General features: G+C 40.6%; 1 protein-coding gene across 1 annotated transcript in view; it reads left to right on the top strand.

Annotated features, from left to right (window-relative positions):
• The window catches only part of MED12L (mediator complex subunit 12L), a 316,215-nt gene that overhangs the window by 293,010 nt on the left and 8,403 nt on the right, over positions 1-14,802 (top strand). The window contains exons 41-45 of the mRNA XM_024131828.2: positions 857-907; positions 6,779-6,868; positions 8,535-8,767; positions 10,195-10,351; positions 13,068-13,145. Coding sequence (XP_023987596.1) covers positions 857-907; positions 6,779-6,868; positions 8,535-8,767; positions 10,195-10,351; positions 13,068-13,145 — 609 coding nt within the window. The remainder of the gene's footprint in view (positions 1-856; positions 908-6,778; positions 6,869-8,534; positions 8,768-10,194; positions 10,352-13,067; positions 13,146-14,802) is intronic.

Genomic DNA, 14,802 nt, shown 5'->3' with positions numbered 1-14,802 from the left:
ATGTACCTACCCCTAAAATGGTGAGAACAGATATTATTTGCTTGGGAAATTCCTCCTGTGATTTCTCGTTCTTAGTATAGTAAAATACTTTTATTTTTTTCAATTAGGGTTGTGAATTTTTTGCCTCATCTCTATTTCTAAAATTCAGTGAACAGAAAAATTTTAATGTCTCAGACTAAGTGTCACTTAGAATTCATTCATAAAGATGATTAAGCAAGGGGATCATTGACCTGAGAAACAGGAATATTTTTCCCCAGCATATAGTTCCCTTTTTCTAAATCAGACGCCCTGTTAGCATGTAAACACTAGTGGCACTATAAATATTTGTTGTCTGTTTTGGTTGATTGAATGTGTGGTTAAACCGATGCTGTGTTTTCATTTGCATTTACTGGGGATGGAGCTATCTGATGACATCCTCCAATAATATATGACTGGTTCACTTAATGTCTTGTGTGTTTCATGTGACCCAAATGTCCTGAGCGCTTCTCCCCCGGCTCTGGGCTGGGAAGGACTTGGGCGCTCTTTTGCTTACACCGAGGTGCCAGCATCCCTTAGTTTCGGGAAGTTATCTGGGTCTGATAGCTCCCCTACTTCTTGTATGTCCCTGTTTAACCTCCAGGATGTGCTATTCCATTATGTGACTATTGCCATATTATCTGTCTGTGTCCCAGCCTATGGTGATATTGTTTGGCGTATAAATTAATATGAACTCTTAGGGCCTGGGTTTTTAAGTCTTGACTCCCTGAAACATTGTTTTAAAATGAACTAATTCTTATGTATTTTGGCTACCTGCATCATTAGGCTAAACAATCTTATCTGTATTGTCTGCCGTTTTCTTGCTGTCCCCTTTCTGTAGGACTTCTGTAACTCTGCTGTCTCCCTTCTGGAAGACTTTGACAACATAATGGTAACACCCCTGCTGTCTGTCATTCCTTTTACTTTCTTTTTTTTTTTTTTTTTTTTTTTTCTTTAAGTAAACTTTTATAGCATTATCCTTTGAACATCAGAATGAGAAGCAGGTTATTCCCCTCTAGCTGGTAATTATTATAGTCTTCATTTCACTGTTACTCACTTGGTTTATGTTTGAGACTGTAACACAGAATCATGAATGCATTGACCATGTTCACGTTAACGGAATTCATTTCCGAAAGTTGTCCCCTTTGATTGCCTCATGATTTTCATCATATACGTGTCTATGGTATAGAAACCAGTGGACGTTCATGGCCTGAGCTTGGGAACATAGGCCAGTTCGTGTACCTTCATCTCAGTCCCAGTTTTGAACCCATCTATTCCTGAGCTCTCGCTTCTCTCTGCGATAACTCACCTCATTAGTAGAGGAACGCATGGCATGCTGACTCACAGGCCAGTGCAAGATAATGAAAACTGTGGTTATGAAACATGCCCTTCTCATCACATCCCACTCACTCGTTCTTCCTAAGTTCTCAACAGAACGCATCATCTCTATTTTCTTTCCGGTATGGAGAAGGTGTTTTTTTTGAGCATAGGTCTTGTGCATGCATGTCATAAGACTTCATCTCTACTGCTTTGCCTGGGCTAGCGAAGAATGCATGTTTTGCATTAAATTACTTATAGGTTTCTGTATCAGATAGCCAACCCACAACATAAACCCAAGAAGCATTAGAATAAAAAAGAGCACACATCTCAGATGTGAATGTAAGTCAACCCGTTTCACTGCCAATTTAATGGGTAACGTTTTCTATACATTGGTGAAAATATCCTTAATGGCATATTACAAGCTTTGAAGATATTTCAGTTATGAAATACTGTCATATAGACAATTTCTTTAATAGTTAGTTCTTTCAACAAAGGAAAGTTTGGAGACTTTTCTGAAAGCAATCAATTTTTCTATCAATTTTTCTTGACACTTGTACAGAGAGCAGGCAAGGTTTTTGTTTTTTTTTTTAAAAACTTGAATTAAACTATCAAATTTAAAAATATCTTTCAGGTAGCTTATGTTTGCTGTAGGGCATTTATTGTTCAGATGATAATGTAATTTAAACAGAATACAATTTGCATCTACCATTGATTTTACTTTTTAAAAAAATAGACAAAATATTTTGTTCATCAGGTATTTAAAGTCAAAAGGTTACATGATCTATATATTCATTCAAGTAAATGGAAATGTGTATGTATGTCTTTGCTGTCCTTTTCACCATTCTTATTTTTCTTTAATATTCTCCAGTATCAGGAATTTAATGAATGTGTATGTATACTCAACCAATCAATATTCTATATTCCTCCTTTATGGGCATGTTAACAGACTATATTGTAAAGGTTCATTATGGTATGAGGTGTGTTTATTTCAAAGTGAATCAGGTTGTTCCAGCCGTTAATGTTACTGTTAACCGATTGCCAACCAAGTTATATTTGATGGAAAGCTTTATAAAAGAATTAAGCATAACTGGTCAACAGGACCTCTTTTAATTATAGAATTTTCTGTGTATCTGTTGTCTGCAATCAAAATACACCGGTATAATGTGACGACCAAAACTTGGGGTTCACGCCATTTGTTGTTTAACCTTGGGCAACATTACTTAGTACCTTCCAAACCAGTAGTCACAAGCAAAACCCTTTTTGCTCGTTGACTCATAAAACATTACCCACTGGTTTTCACTGGGTGACTTTTATTATTATTCCTAAATCAGCATTTTCAGAAACAGAGTCACAAAATCTGGCTGTGGTTTTTCAGGCACAACTTGTCTCTCTACTTGCAACCCTTAAACTCTATTGGAAAGTTACTAAATAAGGATTTGAAAAAAAAAATCATTACTAGTGAAATTGAGTGGATAGAAGATCCCTGATCCTGAATTGCTGCTGATTGTAATGCTTAACTGTCTGCTAACTGGAGTTATAACCAATTCTCCTTTAGAAAGAGACCCTCACATTTTCTCAGTTGACTGAGAGACTGAACTAATGAAGAGAACAAGACCCAGAAGATTGAAAGTTATCTTTGAGGATGATGTCTCAAAAATTTTTTTTTTTAACTTACTGGATGTATTCATTTCAAACTGTGCAAGAGGTTTTGAGTCTACGTCTCTTTGAGCTCAGATGCTTCTCTTGTCTAATTAAAAATAAAGCAGTAAGAGAGAGAATTGTTCTTATAAAGACCAGGAAGATGAGTCAGTGTTGAACAGCACAGCTTTTTAAAAAGTTTTTAGAAAGTGGAAATTTTAGAAAATATAATAGATTTCTGTTTCTTACCCAGAGGCAAGCCTAAAGCAAAGTGTGTAAAAACAAATGAGAGAGACCACATGTAGGAATTGACCCTGGGTAGCAATGTAGAGATGGGTTCCTGTAGCTATCAGAATTTCCCAGTTAACTGTGGCTCACTCTCTTAGCACTTGTAAGTTGGGTACCTGAGCCAGGGGAGCTGGAGCTGGAGCACAGTGTGGCTCCAGGCCAGACACAGATATTCCCTCAGAAACCAGCCTCCTTTACAACCACGAAAGTGTGAAGTTAATGTTGCCTCTGATTGTTGCAGTTAAGCAGGATAAATCCAGAGGGGCAATTGAGCTACTCTCCAGGTATTAATGAAGGCAGAAAGAAGTCATTAGAATGACAGATGCTAGAAATTAAATTAAAAAGTGAGTTTTCAAAACAAAAGATGGTACTTAAAAATATGGGGCAATTGGAAAGCACTTGGTAAACTAATTTATCCTGAAATATAAATCTCAATTTACCTCTGGAACTCTTGTTTAACGGATAAACTAAATTAAATCTTAGGTTTCCTCAATAGATATTTATTGAGCACTTGTTATATGCCAGACACAGTGCTAGGAACTGATTTTTTTAAAAAAATCAAATAAAGCTTAGATAGTTTTCAGAAAATAACAGATAAGTAGATTATGTATGACGAAGGTGACCATAAGTCACAATTTGCCAGGCATGGTCTCACTTTGCCCCCGTTCTCCTGGCCTGTCCCAGTTCGGATGATACATTCATTATATTGTCCCTTCTTGAATGCAGCAAAACTATCCCTACTAACATTTTAAGACTCTTACTAAATTTCAATTTTTAGTTTTCTTACCTAGTCCCTCATTATGGTCCTCGTTCAGCATCTGTAAAATCTTTCACGTTACTACAGAACTTCTTGGTCATTCATTCTTTACTCAAGAGATTGAACTATTTCTACAAATTGAAATAATTTGTTCCTGGCATTATTCTGGGAAAACCAGAGAGCAGGAGGAGGTCATTTCGGTTTGGGAGAAGAGATGGATATTTTTCATTCAGGGCCAATATGACGATAAAAGCCCTTGGGGAGCGCTGGCCAACGTGAGGTGTTTCTGATTTCCTCAGGGAGGGTATTGAATGTTAGAACCCTTACCTACTGTACTTAAGTAGCGAGTTGGGGGGGAAAAAATGGCGATGGGAGGGAATATAGTCTATTTACAAATAAATAGTTTACCTTTAGACTAAAAATGGTTCACTGAAGAGTATATGAATTTTAGAGTGTAAAACTGATTTGAAATTTTTCACCCCTTTCTTCTTGCTTTTTTTTTTCTTTTCAAAGTTACAGTGTTTTTCCTTGAGTGTTAATTTTGTGATTTTTAAAAATGTAGATGGTTTTTAATTCGTATTTCTTAAATTTCCAAAATCTCAACTGTTCTTTGTCAGTAAAAGAGTGTTGCCCAGTAACTCAGATACCTACCGTATCAGGGTTCTAGTCCCCCCGCCCCACATATAAGTCATAGTTTGTTTCCTAAGGTTCTTCAATAAGCAAAGGAAGAGTAAAGAGTTAAAAAAAGATCTGTTTTATGTATCCACATGCCTCTGTCACGCGCACATCACGTCTTGTTTCCCTCCAAGGCGAAAAAGGGCGTGGGTGTTTTAGACTACTTAGGGATCTCAAGATTCTAACTCACAGAAATAATTCATTTTTCTTTTCTTCTGTAGAAATGGTAATATACATATATTTATCCCCACCGAGAGGTACAGCAGTATGTTTCAGGGACCTTTGGACAATGCTGTCAGGGAGCACCAAGTCGAGGAGCGGCATGGAAAGATCCGGTTGATTTAATGACTCCCTGGCTTAGCGTTTGGAGGATCAAGGGCCATTTGGCTACTTTGGGGCAATACTTGTAGGCTTCAGATAGCCACACTCCCGTGGCATGGGCTCTCCTAGAGGGAGTTTGGGCTGTTTTTCTTAGACTTAAGCAAATAGGGATATAATCGCGCTTGGATTAATCAGCTAAAGGCTCAGAGTATCTTCATGGTACCCTACGCTGGAAAGTTAGGTTCTTGTTGAAGCTGTCACATATAGATACCATAGTAGATGCTCCCAGAAATTTGTATTTGGTCCATGTACGGGTGGCTAGCCACCTTCGGAGAGGCCGAAGTTTCTTAAATGCCCTCAAGTGATTTGATGTGGGGATCAGAGAAAAGGCTTCACCGTCTGATGTATACGTTTCATTTCAAAATCTCATTAAAGAGTCTCCTTTTGGTTTCTTATTGGGGTGAGTTTACGAGGCTCTATGTCCCTAAAGAATAAGCACCAAATGAAATTTTAAATATTTTCATCCTTGATATCACATATGGAGGCATCTCATCATAATCGAAAAAACCCTAGGCTTTGGAGGCAGACTTAGCTGAGCGCTCATGGCTCAGCCAGGTCTAGCTGGGTGAGCTTGCTAAGCTACCCAGGCTCTTTGAGCCTGGCTTTTCCTACCTGAAGAAAATGGGGATGATGTCCCCTCCCTGCAGAGTTCCTGTGAGAAAATGGGAATAAGAACAAGAAGCCCAGTCCCTGGCACATAATAGATGCTTAATAATTGTTGGTGTTCTTCTCCCTCTTAAGCTAAATGTTTACACCTTTCTGCCAGCCAGAAGTATCTGTACTACTTTCCCGGAACATTTAAAATTGGTTTTTAATATAACTGTATTTTAGCACTTAAAAAAAACGAGGACATCTGTGATATAAAACAGTGGTGACATATCCTAGAATAAACCCCATTTCTTTGTTATTAGTAAGTCCTGAAAAAACCAAGGGGTGGTCGGAAGCTTGGCCTCCTTCTGCGATTAATACCGCAAGCTTCCGTGAAATAGCTTCTGCCGCCAAAACGTAAAATACATACAGCTGCTCTTAGGAATATATTTATTTTTCCTCAGGCCAAAACATGTATTAAATTAAGACTGGTGAACAGATGTTAATTGGTTTCTATTTTACATTGTAGTTGGTTAGAACTGTATTTGATAGTAACTTATTATACATTTTCACTGATTATATTGATTATTAGAGTCATAAGAGATCCCAAATTCACCCCTTGCATACATGGCTAAATAGGCAATTTTTAGGTCCCTGTGAAGAAACATCATTAAAAAGTCATGAAGGTAGTGTATGCCATCTGCGTGTACCACGTGTTCTCTTACTTTATGGGCACAGGATGAGGCAACTCTGTGGTTTCAGATTTCACACTTAGAGACTCATGCCTTTTACTCTGGAGGGACATTTGTACCCTGGAGTGTACAGGAAAGCTGGCTCAGAGCCTCTCTGATGAGCAGACCGTTGATTATTTTGGCTTGTGTTTACGTATGTGTTATCATTGGGGACATCCGTAGTCTTCTTTGGAAGAAATAATAAGCACAGCAATCTCTACTGTTACTAGGAAATTGATGAGGAATAGTATCCAGTGCAGGTTGGAATCTGCACGTGTTGTTCTCACATAGGGTGCGGTGTCAGGGGTTTGGGGGGCAATTAACCAGGAGCTCGGATCATGCCCTTGCTGTTATGATCAAGAGCCGCCTCGGCTTTGTTTTCCAGGGCCAGCCGGGGGACCAGGCTGCTCTCTTTGCTGCTCAAGCACGGCCCTCCCCTCAGCTCCCCCAGTATCCAGGTCTGCAGCAAGCACAGGTACCCATGTTTGCTTTGTAGGTGCTGCTGGGATTTTTAATGCTCTTTATTTGAAGGGGGGAGCTAGGTAAGTAGGCTATCAATTCCCTCATGGGGTATAGAACTTAGTCACTTCTGCTTATAGATTATAATTGACGTTTCAAAAAAAAAAAAAAAAAAAGCTTTACCAGTGCTTATTAAACAAGTCTCAGGATTGATTAAAGGGCATCAGACATTTTAGGAAATTCTTGAATCAGAAATATCAATTCATACCTTTCTATTAATGATGATGGTAGATATTGAAACGGTGAACAGTCCCAGCCAGGGTACTTGTGTTATAATGTATAATGATGTAATTCATGATTGAATTTATGACATTCAAAGATAGCTTCGAAGAGGAATCCTGGTAGAATAAGAAGATAATCGGCCTTGGCATCAGACCTTGACAAAATTCCTGACAACCTACAAGCTGTGTAACATTGTGCGAGTTACTCCGAGTCTTGGTTTCCTTCTCTGTAAAATAGAGATGAACATTGTGGAGATTTAAGACAACCTATGGAACTAGCAAAGCACCAGACACACAGTAGTTATTCAGCAGATGATAGATTTGCCTTAATGTGATGCAAATCTTGAGCTGTTTTTTCTAATAGCTTTGTCATTTCTGCTTCCATATCCTTGTACTCTATCCCTCTCATAATCAGGAGGCCAGGGAGGTTGGCAAGACCTCTAGTTGGGCCAGCGGTTCATACTGTGTCCACAGCTGACAGGAAGGCCAGGGTTGGCCTTCACAGGCACCGGGCCACACAGCCTGCGTCCCTGCACGCTGCCTGCAGGAAGGTCATTGTCCATCACTCTGTCTTCCAAGTCAGAGCCATTCAACTACCTTAAAATGTGGTACTTTGAGGACCTGAAGAGCAGTCCTCTTCTACTTTAATCAGCACTCTGTTCTGTAAATTGTAGATAGTGACGCAGCAGAACCTGAAGCTTTTCATTTACATTGGGTGTCAGGATTTGGAGAATCAGCCACTCATATATTAACGATTACTGGTAGAGTGCTGAAACGGGCTGCAGTCCAACCAGAGCTAGAGATTATTGAATACTCACCACTGACACCCTTATTCTCTGGTTAAGGTAATTGATGTTTTTTTCTGTTGTTGTTCTTATTAACTGGTTGGTTACTACAGACAAATTCATTAGACCCAAGGAAGTGTAGTGACGTACTAGGAAAGTGTACTCCATGATTTTAATTTACATTCAGCATGAGCAACTCTTCTGGTTAACGTTGGAAACAACTTTAGTGATACTTGGTATCTGTTGAACATGGATGTCATCTGTGCACTAAAGGTAGAGATGCTTGCCTGATTATTTCTGTGCAGAAACCTGCCCTTCCTTTCCTCAAAATAAGCGACTGAGCTTAAAACTGATCTCTTAACCAAGTGAGGATTCATTTTGCTTTTTAATTGACATTTCTGGTGAATCATTATACAGACAGTTCATTCTATAACTTTCGGCTCTTCTCTCTGCCTCCAGAGTGAGATCTTGCTCATATGTTGAGTTAAAAAGAGTCTTTGAGAACGGCGAATTCCTGGGGGCTCCTCCTGGCTTTGTTTTTGCCCTCGATATCTTAGCGACAGGACAGCTGGGGGCAAATCAAAACGTTGACTTCCTTCCTTGTGCCTGCCTGCAGACCATGCCCCAGGGCTATACGATGTACGGAACGCAGATGCCTTTGCAGCAGACCCCTCAGCAGCAGGCTGGCAGCGTGGTCCTGTCTCCTACCTATAATTCCAGAACCTATCCGGCTGCGCATTCCAACCCGGCGCTAATGGAAAGACTCAGACAGATGCAGCAGCAGCCGCCGAGTGGCTACGTTCAGCAGCAGGCGTCGCCGTACCTGCAGCCCCTGAGTGGCTCTCAGAGGTGATGCATGTGGAAATAATGATGGCAGTGGTGGACACTCAAATTCTCGTCTTTACCGTGCTTCTTCTAGGACATGGTGCTTTATCATTGTTCCTATGAGCTTGCATATTTGCATATAATTTTCATCGTCATCTCATTTTCAGCAGCATCCAGATTGTGGTTCAAAAGAAGCAATGCCCCATCTTGTTTATTCCGTGCAAGTCCCTTATTGTTTGACTCACATCTCCCGTAGTATTTGTGTAATATTTTTCAGTGATACCACTGTGTTAGCGCCAATGTTCTTCTTTTCCTCCTCTTTTAAAAAGGTTTTTTGGCAATAAATATCTAAGATTAAAAATTGTTGATTATCCTTAGCAGTGCCTTACTAGAATATGTTGATCGGAGCCACAAAGCCTGTGACTGCAATACTCCTTGTGCACGGTGCCCATAACACTCTTGTTACGTATCCTTGTTTCTACCTTTTCCACCTCAGGAATGGCTGGCAAAACCGGATCATGAAAGACTCTTCCTCAGTTTTTGCTTTAATTGGATCTCGTAGATGTAGTATGTAGCGTATAACTGCGCTGTCCATTAGAGCAGCTACCAGCCACGTGGGCTCTTTAAATTTAGACTAATTGAAGTTAAGTTAAAGCTCCTCAGTTCTCTGTCGCACTAGTCGCATTTCAGGTGTTCGTTAACCACATGTGGCCAGCAGGGCCAGCTTCGCAGGTGTGTGACCTGCGCAGTCACACAGGGCGCTGTGTTCAGAAGACCTGCATGCATTGGTTGTGATGCTCTATTGTCACCCGCTCGAAATATTCTTACTGGTTTTTGATCAGAGAGCCCTGCGTTCTTGCTTTGCACTGAGACCCAGAAATGATGCAGCTGGTCCTGGTGGCCAGTGGCTATCTTATTGGACAGCACAGGCGGAGACATTTCGGTCACAGTAGAAAGTTCTGGTGGACGGCGTTGGTCTAGGAGAACTCAAGTTTCATGCAGATTGCTGCGCTACAGTGGACAGCAGCTGCACCCCCGTGTGCTACCATCGGAGACTGCAGGTCAACCCTAAGTAATCACTGTTTGGAAAGTTGGCGAGGTTGTTGGTAACACATTTGGGGAAATAACGGAATTTGGAAAACATGCATCCTGTTCATTGTTTGTCTAATAAGTGACAGAAGAGCATATTGCCTAAGAACTTGAACTGCAGAGCCCCGAAGTTCTGGGTTTAAATCCCACCTGTACCATTTGCTGTCTGAATAGCTGGGATACCAGGTGTCCCTGGGAATCTAGGTGACCGTAACCACTGGTCTTGATTGCATTTGAATTGTACACAGTGATTATTGAACATGATGGTTTCTTTGTGAGTGTGTGCAATGTGCCAGTGGCACTGATTATAAACATTTGACAGTACGCTTGGGCCTGAAAACAAGTTCTTTATTCTTGACCAGACTGAATCATCAGTCGCTTCAGCAGAGCCCTCTGGTGGGTGGAGGACTCGATGCGGTGCTGACTTCCGTGCATCCAAACCTTCCCTCGGTGTCCCTGTCTCAGGACCCAGTGAGGCCCAGACAGCCCCAGGTGCGACAGCAGCAGAGGCTCCTCCAGGTATGGAGCTGGGAGTGAGTGCAGCGTGTGTGGGGTCCTCAGCGGTCATAAGAAATAACAGACACTTCAGACTTTAATTGCCAAATTCCAGGGAATCTTGTGTGTTTGACACTGGGACCTAACTGGTGTAATTTAGTTCCAGTTCGGCAGGGGCCTTCCTTTCTCTCTGCATCTACCAGGTCGTGGACAGAAGAGTACATTTTGCAGACCATCCTTGCCCTTTCACAAAGGTTCGGAAGGGTAGCTGGATGCCTTTATCTTAAGAGTGTAAGCCTCAGCTTCCTCAGTCACTGTTTAACTAGAGCCCATGCAATCTGAGTTCAAAATTTCTTATATGTGTATTTTTTAGAAACAGTCGAGCCGTCCAGAGTTTTTGTTCAGATTTCTAGAGGGGTCTGTAATCCAAAAAATTTTCTGTTTAACACCTCTAGTCTGATTGGGCTGTGAAGTTGGAGTTACGTAGGTAGGATACTTCAAAGGGGTATTTCATCCTGTCTCTGGTAGAATCCAGAGAGCTGTCCTTCACTTATGTGTCATAAATATTTGAGTCTCCTAGATAAAGGGCTCCTCCCCTTTACACATTCTGGCTTCTCCCTCCCTTGTCTAGGGAATATAGGCTGTTATGTTTATCTGTTCCATTTGCCTTTATTATTAGCAAGCTTATCCTGTGTTGTTGGGTTGGAAATTGCCTGATGAGTCTGTACAGTGGACCCTAATCTTATCAACAGTCCAACCTGAGATGCACTGTCCTTTTATGCATTTCTAAGAAAGGAAAAGATAGCAACACCAAGAATGGGAACTCTAGTAGAACTGGGGTACCCAAGGGCTATACACTTTGTATGAGGTCAATGGGAAATAAACCCGTCAGGCAGAAAGGGACAGCAAAGGAACTTGCATGTCTCAACCTTGACGCTGGTGGTGGGAAGAAGATACCTGAACCATGAGCTCAAGTGGGTTTGAGGTCTGAATTCAGTGTGACCCCCAAAATTCTGGCTGGCAGTGCCAACACTTCGACAGACCAAAGCCACCACAAAGCTTCAACAAAACTGGGCTTCACAGTTACAAGATGCCGTGAATGGCATCCCAGTTTTTGCCTGTTAAAATGTGGAAAAAACTGTATCACAAAATTGAAAAACATATGGTAATTGGTTTGCGGGGGAGTGTGGCCTGTAGATGGCCAGTCCCACTCATCGCATATATAAGATCTCCAGCGTGGTCAAAAACCCTCTAACCCTTAATTTCGTCAAAAATAAAATGGAACTAATCATAGTGCCCACCTCTTAAGTGTGCAGTGAAAATTAAATATGAAAGTGCAAGTGAAGCACCCCTTTGGTAATATTACCATTATTATGACTATTAATACTCATGGTGATATTTTCTTAAAATAATTTTTTTCCCAAGTGCTAAGTATATGTTTCAGAATTTTTTAGGACTGATATTTATATTTCTCTCTGTTTTAAAATTTCTCATTTCCAGATCACTGAGGAAAGTTATTACATTATTTTTTTTATTTACCACTTCCTGTCTTACACTAACATTTTTTTAAAGCTGCAAATTTTGAAAACCTTCCTTATTGGTTAATGTGTACTTTTTATCCCAATTAACGTGGTGTGTCCTTCTGATAATTTTTTCATTACCAACACATTGCTGGGAGATAAGGAAAAATGATTTGCTTCTGCATCCGAATTATACTTATTCCTTTTTTGGTGACTGACTACCTCCATAAAGGAAGAGATTCATAATTACAAAGTTGGGGTGACTTTTCCTGAAAGGGTTCACAGAGAGCCCAGTGGAGGAGTGTTGGCTTCCTATTGCAGTCGCTGTGTTTCTGGTCCAGCTTGCACTGTTCATGCTGGGAGTGGCCTGCCCAGACCTCAGCTAGGATTGCAAATCCATGACCCTTGTCACTTAGTGAAAAATGCCTTCTGGCAATAACTATTGATCGATTACCTTGCCCTAAAGAAGACAAAGAATTTGAGGGACAGTATGCAAACCAAGTTGGAAAAATGCAGAGGCCGAAAAGAAGTCTGGTGCTCTCATCCTCAAGATGAAGCGTTCGGGTGGAGGAGACTTTAAAGGTCATTGAGACAGACCACCTCTTAATATTTTCCTCTCCTCTGTGATGTTCCCCCTGGTGGACGTCTAGTCTGTGTTTCTTTTGTGACTTGGAAGTGTTTTCCAAGAGCCATGTATTTGAGCCAGCGTTCACGGACACAATTTATGATTTTATGCTGGTAACTTAGGCCAGAACTTCTCACGTCTACATCTTCCTTTAAAAAAAAAAAATAAATCTAAATTCAAGAGTTCCTCTAGGTACCGTGGGGAACGAAGAGATAACTAGCGAGCAGTCCTTGTCTCACCTGATAGCGTAAGGTGGAATGAAATATGTGGAAGGGCAAATGGCATGAAAGGAGTTAAGACAGTGAGTACAAAGCATGTCCCTGGACAGTGTAGGGTGGTTTAGACTGTGAACGCTGTGACTAGCGAAGAAGAGATCCCTGGGGTCGCAGTTGTCTGGAAGCACACGGAGGAGCAGATTTAGGTCTTGCCCTTGAAGGAGGAACGATGTTTGGGAAGACAAAGACGGAGGAGGCAGGTGTGTGTCATCCTTGTTGGAGCAGACTAATTAGATCAAAGGCGTATGGGGGGAGGGGACTGGAATGACAGACATTAACCTCCTATTTTCACATGTATAATTCTTCTTCTTTCTTTCCAGATGCAGCAGCCTCAGCAGTCCTCGCAGCCCCAGGGTCAGACCCTCGGTCTCCAAACCATGCAACCCCAGCAGCCTCTGGTAAGGCCTGGTGTTCTGAAACCAAACATGTGGGTTTCTTCTTCCTTTTTCCCTTTTTTTTTTTTTTTTTTTTTTTTTTTTTGGTGGTGTTCTTTAAAGGCAGATTGCATTTTTCATGTCCCGTAAGATTGTTAAGAACTGAAAAAGCCTAAATATACCCTAGCAGTTTCTCCCCAGCACTTCATCAGAGTAGGGTTGTGTTACTGTTGTAGTCAGTATGTTTGTTTTCCTAGAAGGCATAAATAAATATTTGGGGTTCAGTAGGCTATGTAATTTTTCCTCTTTAAATTTCTTTGGACTTTTCCGTTCCGTGGACTAAATATTTATATTGAGAAACCAAGTTTTATTCTAAACAGTGTTAAAATGATAACTTAGTATGGCTATGTTTAGAAGATTATCTTGACTTCGAGTTTTCACTATAATCCCAAAGAAGCCGGAGAGTACTTTCTAAAATATTACCTTTACTGATGTAAAAGAAACTCCGAGTTTAGCTGGTTAGCATTTGCTTGAAGAATTTTCATGTAATTCGTTCCATATAATTTCATGAAATTTTCATGTAATCTTATAATTTGCTTCTGTAGCTTTGTAAACCAAATTTCAAAGTGTTATATGCATAGCACCAATCAACGTGGTCCAAGCCTCAGTACTTTTTACTTTTGCTAGTGCCATATCCCTTCTTTATTACTTACCTGCTACTTGTCTTTAAATTGCCTCTTTTCCTATTTCCTTAAATAAATGTTTTCTAAAAAGAAGCGTTTGATCACTACTCTCAGTGGTAGTGGTCACATCACTTGTCACACATTGGAAATATCTGTAAAAACAAATACCGACTCTGCAGGGAGCTCAGCAACATGAGTTGAGTGAGTACCACCCCTCAGACGAGCTGTGTTACTGCATGTGTCTCACACTTTGGAAAATACTGACGTAGACTCTTTCCAGGACAGGATTTGAAAGATAGATGGTTTTTCAATTTGTAGTAAAGAAGGAACAGTATGGCCCGGGCTATAGTATATTAGTAGGGCTAGCGTAGAGTTAGGTGGTAAAGGGCTGAGAATGCCCAGAAAGGACTGGAATAGGACACCTTGAGGATATTTTATATGCCTCTGCCTCGGCCATTTTGATCTTCATTTTTAAGGAAATTCTTCCTTGTCATGAAATGTGATCGTTATTTTGGGTAGGGTAACAAAATAAACATTTGATTCTATGACAAAGTTAAATTTACAGGACTAGGGTAGAAGTTGCCTTCGAACTTCTTCGTTATGATCAGAGGATCAGCTTACGCGGAACTGAGAGGAGAGCCTGTCCCCATGCTCCACTAGAATTAAGCGTATCTCATACAGCAGAATTTAGTATCTTTCTACTCTTCTGATAGTGCCATAAATATTTAATAATTTTTGGTGTGTAGCGAGTATACATCGCACATTCAGTTTTGACTTCGAAGACAGTATTGACGTGTTTTAATGCAGTAGGTTGTATTTCCCTCACTGGCTGAAGACACTTCCATCCCCGGGACTGAGTGGGTCAGTCAGGTCAGGCTCAAGATTGTTTCCCAGTGTATTCATAGGAAAGTAGTTCCAGAGAAACAAAGACCTTCATTCACGGTAATCTTAATGGATAGTAAAATGCACACTAGGCTTTTTATTAAGGCTTTTTTGTT

This window comes from Physeter macrocephalus, chromosome 1 (genome assembly GCF_002837175.3).
Source record: "Physeter macrocephalus isolate SW-GA chromosome 1, ASM283717v5, whole genome shotgun sequence".
NCBI classification, from domain to species: domain Eukaryota; kingdom Metazoa; phylum Chordata; class Mammalia; order Artiodactyla; family Physeteridae; genus Physeter; species Physeter macrocephalus.
The sequence above is the reverse complement of the archived record's forward strand: the minus strand, read 5'-3'. Positions and strand labels throughout refer to the sequence as shown.